The 14,255-nt window shown below is 40.9% G+C and overlaps 1 protein-coding gene across 1 annotated transcript in view; it reads right to left on the bottom strand.

Annotated features, from left to right (window-relative positions):
• Positions 1-14,255, bottom strand: part of MYRFL (myelin regulatory factor like) — a 133,910-nt gene that overhangs the window by 57,511 nt on the left and 62,144 nt on the right. The window contains 6 exon segments of the mRNA XM_070369962.1: positions 1,106-1,196; positions 3,399-3,466; positions 3,468-3,510; positions 5,585-5,661; positions 7,710-7,905; positions 12,198-12,348. Coding sequence (XP_070226063.1) covers positions 1,106-1,196; positions 3,399-3,466; positions 3,468-3,510; positions 5,585-5,661; positions 7,710-7,905; positions 12,198-12,348 — 626 coding nt within the window.

The raw sequence follows: 14,255 nt of genomic DNA, 5'->3' as shown, positions 1-14,255 counted from the left end.
TCAAGAGTTCCACTAATAGATGGCTTGTTATTTTTTATTGACTAAAAGAATTACACAGAGGGCCCTTTGTTTGAGAACAGCTCAAGGCAAGCTGTGGAAGACTCACTTCCCCAAATGGGCAGCTCTTGTCCCCAGGCCTAAGTTTAACAGCCAGGTCAGTGGGCGTGCCCCAGTGTAAACTAGTTTCCCCACTGGAGTGTGCACGTCTCCCTGTGCCACTTCAAAGACCCATCACCAAACAGCCCCTCCCAGGGCTGCCAGGCCTGTGGTTACCTGTTCCCTCATGGCCCTGGCATTCTCTGTGCTGGCCAGCCTGGCCTCACACAGCTGCAGCTGCAGCTGCCAATAGCTTCATGTTTTGGTGGCTGCCAAGACTCCCGTCCAGAGCTGTGACCAATCATTCATTCAGCAAAATGTGCTGAGCCATTACTCTGCTCTGGGCAGCAGCCTAGAAGTCCTGGGGTCACCGATCAGTCTGGGGCATGGGATGCCTTCCTGCCTATTCCCCCACCCTGTGGGCTTTGGGGTCAGAGGGAACTGGGTTGTAACCCAGGCTCCTTCATTTACTTACTAGCTTTGTGCTCATGGATGACTTTCTCTCCCTCTTAAGCCCCTCTTAAGAACTCTTAAGTTCCTCTGGGTGTAAAGAATGTAATGTAAACGTGAAACAATGTAGAATGATGTCACACAGAAATTATGTAGCCCAGTGCCTATAACATACAGTAAAAACCAGGGCTTCTCAACTACGGCACTACTGACATTTGAGGAGGAGTAACTCTGTTGTGGGGGCTGTCCTGGGCATCGTAACGTGTTGAGCAGCATCCCTGGCCTTAACCCACTAAATGCCAGTAGCACCCCCAGTTGTAACAACCAAAAATGTTTGCAGACATTGCCAAATGACCCATGGGAAACAAAAGTTCTGGTTGAGAACCACAATGTAAAAACTAAAATCACAGTATCTGCCATTACTCATTATCTTTGTCATCACTGGCAATTGAGAAGCTGCATACTTCATGCATTCCACTGAATATGTAAAGTCTACTTACAGGGAAAAACAAAAACAAAAAAACCATGGGATCCTGAAAAGTCAAAGAACCGCACTTACCCTTACAATGATCCGTTCAGAGATGTGGGCAGACAACAGGTAGAACTGGTCTTGGTTAGCAGCATACAGTCCAACCACCAACATGAAGTATCTAGTTCAGAAACAGCAGACGAATGCCAACACATCAGGAAACAAGAGACACAGTTTCTGCCATGAAATTGATTAATTAACAGAGAATTTACCGGGTTTACATATTCAAAATTTTTCTCTTCCACCCTAAGTTGCCCCTCTTGTGAAATCACAGAGGAGTTGGTTCACTCACTGTTGTTCTGGGTCTGCCTTTAACTCAGCTTGAGGGATGAGTGTGCTGTTTTGCACACCCACAACAGCCATCACTGGGCATACTGGGCTTGGCCCATCAGTGCTGGCCTAGTGCAGACCTTACCCTGCTGCATCCCGGGGCCCTCAGCACAGCACTGCTTACACACACTGCTAAGTGCTAAGTTGCTTCAGTCATGTCTGACTCTGTGCGACCCCAGAGATGGCAGCCCACCAGGCTCCTCCGTCCCTGGGATTCTCCAGGCAAGAACACTGGAGTGGGTTGCCATTTCCTTACAAAAAGTCACCTTAGAGGTGCCTTTGTTCAGAGCCAGCCAAGCCACACATCCTACGCCATAAGGCGGGGGTGGGGGGGGGCGGAGTGGGATATGACTTGGCAGGGCTCACTCAGACGCACAGGTTCCTTCCCATCCTGATCTGCTCTTGGTCATGTAACCTGCACCTTTCATAGCCTCCAGTCATGACTTCAGTCAAAAACCAGAACCCTCTCTTCTGATTGTTATCAAGGCGATCTTCCTCACTATTTTAACTGCTTCTTCATGTGTACCACTGATGAGACATTTTAAAGATTAGACCATTTCTTCTTCTTTTTTAAAGAAGCATAATGAGTTTTTAAAACTTTTTATTGAAGTTAGTTTCTGCTATACAGGAAAGTGAATCTCTTATATATATGTCCACTCTTTTTTAGATTCTTTTCTCAGAGATCACTACAGAGTATTGAATACAGTTCCCTGTGCTATACAGTAGGTCCTTATTAGACCATTTCTTGAAAGTCGAAATATAAACTATCCCTACCAGAAAAGCATTTACTTTAAGAATTGCATTAAAAAAAAAACTTGGCCAACTTCTTCTGTAGCACTCTAAACAGTCTCCAATCCTTAGGGAGTACAACTTTTCCCCTGTAACTAAAGTACGTCAATAATAGTAATAACTGTTACAATTATGATAATAATTAGCTATCATCCACTGAGTGCTCAAAATGAGCCATGTGCTGGGCTAAGCAGTTTGTCTACATTATTTCATTTAGAACCCTAAAACAACCGTATTGGAGAAGGATATGGGTATTGAACCGTTTTTACAGAATAGGAAAATGAATCTCAGGGAGGTTAAGTTCCATGCTTAAGGTCACCCAGCTAGTAAATGGCAGTATCAAATAGTCAAACTCAATTCCCTCCAACTCCAAAACCTTTGTTCTAAAATCAGTGGTTCCTAAACTTGAGCATGCATCAAATCACTTGGAGGGGGGCTTGTTAAAATATAGACTGCTGGACCTCACCCCAAGTTTTTGATCAGGTAGGTTTTTAGTGAGTCCCAACAACTTGCATCTCTAATAAGTGTCCAGGTGATACCATCTCTGCCGGTCCTGGGAGCACATTCTGAGAATCACAGGTGTAAATCATTAATGTAAATGTATTTTCAATCAAAAAAGGCTACAGCAGAGCTTTGGAGCTCAGGGCATTAAAGTAGTGACCAGCACACAGAATTCGAGAAATGCCATCAATCCTCAGCCCTCAGCCCGTCACAAGACATGAACACATGGTCCCTCTAAATGCAGCTGTCTCCAACCTTCTTGGCACAAAGGGCCATTTCATGGAAGACAATTTTTCCACGGACTGGGGTGGAAGGGACATGGTTTCAGGAAGATTCAAGTGCATTACATTTATCGTGCACTTTATTTCTATTATTGTTACATCAGCTCCATCCCAAATCATCAGGCATTAGATCCGGGTGGTTGGGGACCCCTGCAGAAGGATCACGGGGAGAATGAAATCAAGCCGCCCAGAGGCTGGGCAGGAGAGGAGGCATAGCAGGGTGTGGGGATGGAAGAAGGACGATGTCTAAGGGTAAATGAAATGCGGCAACAGCAGAGTCAGAGAAGGGAGGAGGGCAGCTGAGGAAGGCCAAGAGGATCACAGGGGCCTCTGGGGGCCCTGGGCTGTCAGGTAGCATAACCAGCTACCCGCCCCCACCGCGCCCCCCCGCCCCAGCAAAGGCATACACACCACACCAGTACCTCTGGTCAGGGTTTGGCTTCCCCTTCTTTCTCATGTTATTTGCTGTGGTTTCGCTGAAGTGTAACCGGGCCCAGAGTTACTTTGGTGACCTGGTCGGCCAGCAGGTTAATTCTAAAGCAAACAGCAAAAATACAAAGAGACTGTAAGAGAACATAGTTCTTGATCATATCTGATTCATTCTTAGATTCTGAGCTATGTTTAGTCCCCCATTCTTATCACACTGTGGAGGACACTGATTTTTAAGATAGTGCCCACAGCCTGGTCAGGAATGGCTGCCAGGGAGGTACTCTTTGTTTAGTCACTAAGTCATGTTCAAGTCTTTGAAACCCCATGGATTGCAGCACACCAGGCTTCTCTGTCCTTCACAATCTCCTGGAGTTTGCTCAGATTCACATCCATTGAGTCAGAGATGCCCTCCAACCATCTCATCCTCTGTTATCCCCTTCTCCTCCTGCCCTCAATCTTTCCCAGCATCAGCATCTTTTCCAGTGAGTCGGCTCTTCACATCATGTGGCCAAAGTATTGGAGTTTCAGCTTCAGCATCAGTCCTTCCAATGAATATTCAGAGTTGATTTCCTTTAGGGTTGACTGGTTTGATTTCCTTGCAGTTCAAGGGATTCTCAAGAGTCTTCTCCAGCACCACAGTTTGAAAGCATTATTTCCTCAGTGTTCAGCCTTCTTTATGGTCCAGCTCTCACATCCAGACATAGCTACTGGAAAAACCATAGCTTTAACTACATGGACCTTGGTCAGCAAAGTGATGTCTCTGCTTTTTAATACACTGTCTAGGTTTGTCATAGCTTTTCCTCCAAGGAGAAAGTGTCTTTTAATTTCAGTGAAAGTTAGAAATGCTCATTCAGCAGCAGTTCAAGTCCAGAGTACCTGACTCCGAAGGGCTTATGCTCCTACACTGGGGCTCTTTGATCTCGACAACAGGAGAGAAGCCCCGTCACCTGCATCACCATTGCTATAGTGCTCTCCTCCCGATGGAAGCAGTTCCTCTAGGTTGCTGGTGAACTCCTTTGCATCTCCTTCACGTATATGCCCTCTCCTGACCTGGCTGTGGGAAGCTGCCTGCTTCTAAGGTAGACCACACACAGCCTCCCAGCAAGAAAAAACCAGAGGTACCAGGCAAGTTCAGAGCTGTCTGTACACGCTTGAGCTGCAGGCTGAGCTCACACCTGGTCTCTCCAGGCTCTAGCACCATCTTCTTCCCCAAATAGGACTGCTGCTGCTGCTGCTGCTAAGTCGCTTCAGTTGTGTCTGACTCTGTTCAACCCCATGGACTGCAGCCTACCAGGCTCCTCCGTGCATGGGGTTTTCCAGGCCAGAGTACTGGAGTGGGTTGCCATTTCCTTCTCCAGTGCATGAAAGTGAAAAGTGAAAGTGAAGTCACTCAGTCGTGTCCGACTCTATGCGACCCCATGGACTGTAGCCCACCAGGCTCCTCCATCCATGGGATTTTTCCAGCCAAGAGTACTGGAGTGGGGTGCCATTGCCTTCTCCCTCAGGCTCAAATCATCCCCACCCAGTCAAAAAGGAAGTCTCTTTCATTTTATATGGCATCCATTGTTTTGGATGATCCCAGTCCTGTGGCTTTCTTTTTTTGAAATATTATTTTCATTTATTTCTTGGGCTGCACAGGATCTTAGTAGTGACATGTGGACCTAGTTTCCTGACCAGAAATTGAACCCAGGCCCCCTGCATTGGGAGCACAGGGTCTTAGCCACTGGATCACTGGGGAAGTTCCCCGCATTCTTTCTATTTTAGGGCTCATTAAGCAATCTAACAGCAGTGCTTTAAGAAACAAGATAAATGAATTATAAGCACAGCATGGATCCAGAACCTTAAAATCAATTCAATCAGTAGCATGCTGATTTAAATGAAAAATTAAAGGAAAGATCTAATTATAATCTGTCTCAGGGAACCAAGGTTGTTAGCAAGGTTGTCAGTAATAAATATTCTGTAAATAATGATGACCTAAAAGATGGGGCTTTTTATAGATTTTTTTGCAATTATTTCAATATATCTTACCCACTTTTGTTGATAAGCATGTGTTCATAATACTAACACATTATTACTAATTTAGTTTGTATCATGGAATTCTTTTAAAATAAAATAAATTTGGCAATAAATTTTCTTCCCAAAATATGTTCACAAGAGAATTCAGAAAAGAAGTTCTTACTTAATAGGATTGAAAATCTTTTTGCTTCTGTCTGCTTGGGACTGTTCAATAGCAATTATTTGATTGGTGGCTTCTACCTATGTAGAATAACAAAAAGTAATTACTTCATAATTAATTTCTTTATTAATTAAAACATTCATTAGTAAATAATTTTCAATTACTTAAAAAGTTTCCCAAGGCATTATGTTAAGCACTTGGCAAGAGGCACCAGTCACTGAAAGAATGTATAAGACAAGGACCCTGACCTTAAAGCAGTGTGCTATTGGAGAGAAGAGAAACAAATACCTGAAGAGCTAAACAAAGAAAACACAAGACAAGAGAGAACTTCAGGTAAACAGTGAGTATAGAGTGGACTATAGATCTTCCCGACCCAGGCATTGAACCAGGGTCTCCTGCATTGCAGGTGGATTCTTTACCCACTGAGCTATCAGGAAATCCTCAAAACACATGAGCAAGGCAGCTCAACAGATCCATGCACTCACTCGTTCATTCATTCTTTCATTCATTCATTTCATACATACTTGTTGAGCACCTGCTTTGAATCAGGCATTGCATTAGGCAATAAAGGTGAGAAGACAAAACAGAAATCTCAGCCCTTTCAGAGCTTATTAATAAGAAATAAAAATAAACAGTAAAAATAAATAAAACATAGGAAATGACATTTATTCAATAATTCTTGTTATTCAATAATATTCTTGTTATTAGTGAAGAGTAGCAAGTGTCTGCTGGTATCTGCTCTATGACTGTAGGTATTTGCATAGTCACTGTCTTTCCAGAAAGCAATTAGGCAACCAACATCAAGAGTTTTAATACTGATTATATGTTCAATGTGCAATGCCTATTCTGGAATTTATTCTCATACAAAAATGAATATGCCTGGATGTTCACTGCAAAAAAAATTTACAATAAATTTGTAAATACAAATTGACAAAAAATTTACAATAATACAGAAATTAATATGGTATCTTGATATAATGGAAAACCATATCATCTTTGTAAACAATATTTTATAGTCTTTAATGATATTATATAATGCTATTTCCACAACATAATATTATCTATATGAAATTAATTTTAATAACAGAAAAAATAAGGAAAAATTAAGTTATTAAATTGTGGATCCCAAGTATGAATGAATTTTATCTCTTCTTTCATACTTTTCTATTATATGCCATAATGTCCACAATGGACTCATATTACTTCCATAATCAGAAATATATGTTTTATTATTGTGTGCTTGCTGTTTATTTTATTTTGGTTTGGTTTGCAGCAAGAGCAGCTGATGTGTTTAGCTGTGAAGCGCCACTTTGGGAGACTTGGTGCCTGAGCCCAGGTTGGTGATCAGAAAAAAACATATGCAGATAATGGATATTCCTCACCCTAAGGAGCTGGATCTGAGGTAATAATGCAATAAATACTTGTTGACCACTCAGAAGTCATCCTACATGCATTCTAATCCCAGCTCTATTATTGACTATTTTGGATGAATGGTGTGACTCTCCTGGGCCTCAGTTTCCCCTCTGCTAACTGGGAAAGAGGGAGCATCAACTAGATTAGTGGTTCCTTGGCTTTTTTAAGTTACAGACTTCTTTGAGAATTTGGTGAGAACTATGAACCAACTGCATATGGGAACACACCAGCCTCAAAAAGAATAAACTAATTACACTCAGCAAATGAAGTCCAAGATTTAGACACTAAAAACATTAAAGCTGTAGTTTGAAGTGATGTTCTGCAAGATTCTGAATTGGCAGCTTCTATTTCCTATGTCTTGAAATATTTATTCTTAGACCCCATCCACCATGCTGTGAGGAAGCACAAGCTGTCCCACAGAGAGGTCTACGTGGAGGAGAACCCAAGGCCTCCCAGCTACAGCCCTCTTTGAGCTCCTGGCTGATGGCCAGTACAGATTTGACAGACGCTCAAGTGAGCCATCTTGGAAACTGGATCCAGCTAATGACTCCTGAGTAGAGCCAAGCCCTGACCAAGTGGCAGATTTTTGATCCAAACCAATGAGTGTTATTATTTTCAGTTGCTAAGTTTCGGGATAGATGGTTATGTAGCAACAGACAACAGGAACGCTTACTATATGTTGACTGAATGAGATGAAACTAAATAAAAGACTTACCTTAACCCCAAAAGGTTTCAAGTAAAACATTTCTATTGGCTTTAGACCCATTTGAGTTTTGACAAATTTTGGACTTCCCCAAACTTGAATATGGATGGTGATCTGAAAATGGTTCTTCTTTTGGCAAACAAAAGCTTCATCTGCTGGCGAAAAATTAAATCCTTTGTCTGTGACGACTCGATAGCCTACATCAGGTCTATGAAAAGTGGAAGCAAGAAACCAGTCTTACAAATATTTTCTACACATTTTCTTTCATGAACAATATTAATTATATAAACATTTTGGGAAAATACATTTTGGAAAGTATCTTTTGCTATATCTGAAAAATGTGAAAGTGTTAGTCACTCAGTTGTGTCCGACTGTTTGCAATCCCAGGGACTGTAGCCTGCCAGGTTCTTCTGTCCATGGAATTCTCCAGGGAAGAATACTAGAGTGGGTTGCCACTCCCTTCTCCAGGGGATCAAACTCGGGTCTCCTGCATTGCAGGCAGACTCTTTACCAACTGAGCCACCAGGGAAGCCCTCTTGCTATATTTAATCAATTTTGTTAATTTTCACCAAGGAAATGAAAATGGTATTTCAGAACACAGCTGGCTATCTAACAGCTTTTTTCCTTCATGAGAAAGAAGTACAATTCTTGCCAAATGGAATCATTGTCTCCTCAGCCTGCCTTTTCGCTTTGTGTTTCCTAGATTTCTAACTTGACTCCACTATACAATAGAAAGACGTTGGTTAGAAGTTGAGAAGTTACTATATTACTCAGACATATCAAATATCTGGGATATATTTCCTTTTTTTCCTTCTTAAGAAAAATCTCTCATTTCATCAGCATCACCACACTCAAATAGTCCCTCAGATGAATGACTACTCAGCTTCCTGGTAGTCAGATGAAAAAAAAAGCAGACTGGTCAGAACTACCAGGAATAGCTTTCAACCAGATTAACCAGAGCCAGACTACTGATTGAAAACATGTTTTCACTAAAGTATGGCCATTTCCTTTTTATCCTTTTGATCTGATCATAGCACTGAATACCTACTATGTCGTTTACTTCTGCAGAAAAAAAATAATAGGTTGACGGTGGGTTAGCTAATCAGACTCTTGCGTTATTTGTTTTATCAAACCATGTTCAAGAGCTGTACTTTACATATACGTAATGCTAACTTGCTGCAGTAGTGTCCGACTCTCTGCAACTCTATGGACTGTAGCTCGCCAGGCTCCTCTGTCCATGGAATTCCCCAGGCAAGAATACTGGAGTGGGTTGCCATGCCCTCCACCAGGGGATCTTCCCAACCCAGGGATTAAATCCACATCTCTTAGGTCCTGCAGGTGGGTTCTTTACCACTAGCACTACCTAGGAAGTCCTTGTGTATTATATGCTTGATTAAATACTTTTTAATATTAATAAAAATAAAACCTATTAAACATGCAACATTATCAAGTAGAAAAGAGAACATAAAAGTTGAAAATTTTGGTAATTTTTTCTGTGTGTTGTAGATATGAAACATAATTTTTAATGCATCAGGTTTCCTAAATGTTCCTCAGGAAAAGAGCTCCTTCCTAGAACAACACACAGAGATGGCAGTACTTCCTGCTTTGCTGGCTCTCTGCTACTATGTGGATCTTTGCTTCCTGGGATCTCAGTTTGGATGGCTGCCATTTAATGAACAACACAGACTTTCTAAATTTTTTTCTAATTTCAGTGACAGAAATATGAATGGGTCTCTTGGGAAATGAGTATTCATGTTCTTGGCAAGCTAAGCACCTCACCGAATGGATCAAGTCACTAGGTCACTGATTACCCTCAAAGTCTTCTCAGGTGGCTCAGTGGTAAAGAATCTGCCTGCCAATGCAGGAGATGCAGGAGACATGTGTTCTATCCCTGGGTTGGGAAGATCCCCTGGAGGAGGAGGTGGCAACTCACTCCAGTATTCTTGCCCAGAAAACTCCATCGAAAGAGGAGCCTGGGGGGCTCATGGCATCGTGAAGAGTCAGACAGGACTGAGTGACTGAACAGGAGCAGGAACTGATCAAAGGCCCCACAGTCACAGCGCCCTCCAGCAGCAATGGGAAAATCCACTGAATGAAGGGGGAGATAAAAGCAGGTATTTTAAAACATCTGGAACTTTATACTGACTTGCTTGTCAAAAGGCTAGATGGATTGAATTGTATAGATTGGACTACAGAGGGTAGTAAGAACAGTTTTCATTAAGGAAAAAAAACAAAGGAAATATTTTTGTGTGTGATCTTCTATGTTTCACTGTCAAAAACTCTGAAGAAAAAAGATTTGCAGCTCAGATATGAGCATTAGCCTGAAATTTAAAGACAGCTGTAAGCAGACACTATATCAACCCATAAAAATTATACAGTTGAAGAGTATTCTGAATCTTAAAAAAATGTCTAATTATAAAAATTATTCTATTTACCTAAGAGTAGCGATTCTGCTTTTGATATCAAAAGTTAATTATAAAATCAACTAAACTGGCCTTTTTAAAGGTCTTTAACACAAGCTGTAAATATAATTCAAAAAAATGTAATAAAATTTTAATCCCCTAACTTTATAACTTTCAGGTTATTTAGAAAAATTATGCTTTTGTAACGAGTTAGATCTACTAATCAAAGCAGAGGCAAGTGATTTTCCATCTCAGTGATGTGAGTAGTGAATTTAAGACTTCTGAGTTCTAATCCAGATGAATATTACCTATCTTTTTTGCTTAAGAAAAGTGAATTATGGCTGCTACTGCTGCTGCTAAGTCACTTCAGTCGTGTCCGACTCTGTGCGACCCCATAGACGGCAGCCCACCAGGCTCCCCCGTCGCTGGGATTTTCCAGGCAAGAACACTGGTTGGAGTGGGTTGTCATTGTTCTCCAATGCATAGAAGTGAAAAGTGAAAGTGAAGTTGCTCACATGTCCGACTCTTAGTGACCCCATGGACTGCAGCCCACCTAAGCATTCAAAATAAATCTGCTTCTACATCTTTGAGTTGATACTATTCATGTATCTTTTTGTTCTTTTCCCCAGATCAGTGAAGCATAGATTGACTGCTCAGATAAACTTAAAAAAAACTACTCAAGTAAGAAAAGAGATAACAGTTACCTTGAAAACTTGATCAACTCAGATCCATTACAGACTAGGAAGCATTACAGGTTTTGATTAAAATACTCTGCTTATGTGTGACAGTTTCATACCTGGGTATTCATACGTAAGACACTATATGGAACAACCCCCCCAAAACCATTAAATGAAGTCTGACTCAAAACCAGGACCTTTGGATCCTTTTCTTTTTCTGTTGCACACAGCAGTAAAGATACAAGTTGCGACATTTCAGTGATACAACTAGCAACTTGCTTCTTCTTGTCTCCTGTTAAACACATTGAGTCCCAAAGTCTAACTTCTCAGATTTTAAGGAACAGATTTCTTCCTTCTAGGTCATCCAACATAAAATTCCAAGTGATAAGTTTTGCTCTTAAAAAACTGTTGGGATTAACATATATACACTACTGACACTACATATAAAATAGAAAATTATGAGAAGGTCCTGCATAGCACAGGGAACTCCAATCAATGCCCTGTGGTGACCTAAATGGGAAGGAAACCCAAAGAAGAGGGATATATGGATAAGAAGAGCTGATTTACTTTGCTGTACAATTGAAACTATAAGCAACTGTACTCCAATAAAAATATAAAAAATAAAAAGTTATTTGGAGTTTGAAAAATACCTTGAAGACCCTCAAGTTTGTAGCCCAGCATTTCTCATTTCATATTATATTTATTAATTGAAAATCATATTCTTTACCCATTAACACACTTTAGTGTTTCAAGAAGGCATTTACAATCAGTGAAAATTCTAGAAGAGCTGGGTAAGTAAATTATATCCTAAGGAATAAAGAGAAGGCTTAAAAGATCTTTAAGAGCAATAGTGCATAAGTCTACATTTGTTTCTTGAAACTATAATGTCATAAGAATAGGATGAAAATTTTCTAGTTTAAGAATGTTTTGTATGGTTTGATTTCAGTCTCTTAATATAAAGCCACCCTCAACTATGATCACTACAGGCTATATTGGCAATAAACTGACAGTACTGAATTGCAACATTGATGCTGGGGGAGCTAACAATTTAATATGCCCCCCAAAATAATTCTATGAAATTTTTAATTGACTGCAGGATTAAATATTAGTGATTTGGGAAATCTCCATTTTCCAGCTTTTAGTTTAAACTGGGCATTTGATCTCAAAAAGATTCTCTCTCCCTCCATCATTTAGTGGGTAAATTCTGAGTTAGAATTACAAATCTGGATTCTTGAAGACCAAAACTCATGTCCCAACTGTTTATTGTTAAAATGCAAAACATAAGGAGTAAGACACACCTTCTCACTGACAAATTCCATTTGATCAGAGGTAGCATCAAAGCCCAAATACTTGGATTTAGTCTTGAGAGTTAGCCCTGGCTTGCTCTCCAGTCAACCATAGGGGTTCCTAAGGCCACTTACAGTTTTTCATATTGACTGTTTAATAAGCTGTGCCAAGGAACACTTCGGTATGGCTGCCACTTCAAAGCAGGAGAGGGCTGGTCCGCAAGCATCGTGTTCTGTCTCTCACTGTCAAGGTCTTGCACTTCGATGCTGTGACTCCTACCTGTCACTGCAAAGAAATTGGTATGTTAGATCTTCCCTCGGAGGCTGTTTTTCTTAGACAGCTGCATGGAGCGAATGCATAGTCCATGTATGAGGCAGAGTGACCCTGTGGGGAATGACAAGTGTTGGGAAGCAGGGGGCATGTGGCTAGGTTTCTTTCCTCATCTGTAAATTGAGCAGCTTGGGTCAGTGATTCTAAGGTGCCAAGGTGAGCGCTTGTTGGAATCATTGCCCTCAGTGTCTATCTACTCTACTTCCGATATGGCATCTCTTCATTCCCAGTCTGTCCGGTTCTAGTGAATCCCATTTCCAGCCCGAAGAGGTGGAGTTTGGTGAAGTCCATTCCCAGCCTGAAGAGGGTAGGGAACCCAGGCTTAATCAATAGAACTACAGCATTCACTATTTGCATCAGTAAATACGATGCAAATAGTGAATGGCCTAATTCAATCCAAGAAACGTGGGTCTCTGTGCTTTAGGGGAGATGGGTTCAAAGATGCTAACTCTTTTCCATGAGGTATGAATCTAAGACACATCCCCCAAAACTGCTGGCACCATTTTGGGACAAGAGAGAAAAGCCTGTCTGGAAATGAACCAGCACAGCAGAAGGAAGAGTTGAGAATGAACACACCCAGTCCCAATGGCATAGTTTGAGTTCTGGCGTCCAGTACTAAATCTTGGGTTACAGGAGCCAATAAAGCCCCTCATTTTGATTTTTTGTTTGGTTGCTGCATCAGGTAGTTTAAGGGTTTGTTTTTAAATTGGTTTTGTCCTTTGCTTCTTTCTTTTTGCTCTTTACAACGAATACATTCTAATTTGTTACAGGTCCCTTGTGACACCAAGATTCTGTGGTCTAGCTTTTTTAAGTTATTTATTTGCTTAGTGTCTTACTTCCTTCAACTGCAAAACAGAAATTAAAACAGGTGTCCTGCCTGTCTTACAACAACACACAAGCAGAATATCATAACACAAGTGAAAGCACTTTTAGAAGCTAATATTACAACCAAGATAAATTAGCAGAGAATACTTTGTTAGAAGTTAGTATTAACTATATGAAACTGCTTCTTTTCTGTATCAAAAATGGTCCCACGACAGCAATTTCGCATGTGTAAGCTTCTAGTTTTGCATAATCCTTGCAAGTTGTTTGTCTAATTTGAATATGCCTCCAACTTCTGATTCAACCACAGAAAAATTTTATGTAAATCCTATTAAGATGCTTGCTGTTTCCCTTTTCTGTGAGCTCCCTACCATCACTCATGCCTCATACCAGGAGTGAAAGGGAAATGGTGTGTGTACATAAAACCTGGTGATGGCTATAAGCAACAAGTCAAGATATAACACCACCTTCTATACAATGTGCACTTAGCCCACTCAACTGTTCTGTCTTTCTTTATACTTTTTATTGATGACTTCTTAAATAACTAGCAGAGCTACTTCAGTTTGCTTTGTATCCCAAATGTCCCAGAAACTGTGTTTTTCATGAGATATCACTATTATATGTCACCTAAGCAGAACATCTATTTTTTGAGTTTTGTATACAACCATTTCAGAAAAAGATTTTCTCAAAATTCTGAAAAACTTTTTCCCAGCTAAGAAGACATAAGGTCAGCAATCCTCGAAGTTCTTCACGTCCTCACTTCTCCAAGAGTTACCTGTCTTAAACTTTTCAAAACAAACAAAAACCTTCCGTGGTTCTCCTGTTCATACCAAGTTCAAAGAAAGGGAGAGGCTAGCTCTTCCATCTTTCCTTTCTCCCTCCTGCAGTGGACAGAGGATAAAGGAAGTTCAAGAGCTTGGAGTTTGGAACCATATGGAACTGGGTTTGAATCGCAACTCTACATTCACTGGCCAATTAGGAAGTGGTCTAACATCTCCAGGCTTCAGTTGCTTCACCTGCAGAATGTAACAATATGCTGC

This window comes from Bos mutus, chromosome 5 (assembly GCF_027580195.1).
Source record: "Bos mutus isolate GX-2022 chromosome 5, NWIPB_WYAK_1.1, whole genome shotgun sequence".
NCBI classification, from domain to species: domain Eukaryota; kingdom Metazoa; phylum Chordata; class Mammalia; order Artiodactyla; family Bovidae; genus Bos; species Bos mutus.
The sequence above is the reverse complement of the archived record's forward strand: the minus strand, read 5'-3'. Positions and strand labels throughout refer to the sequence as shown.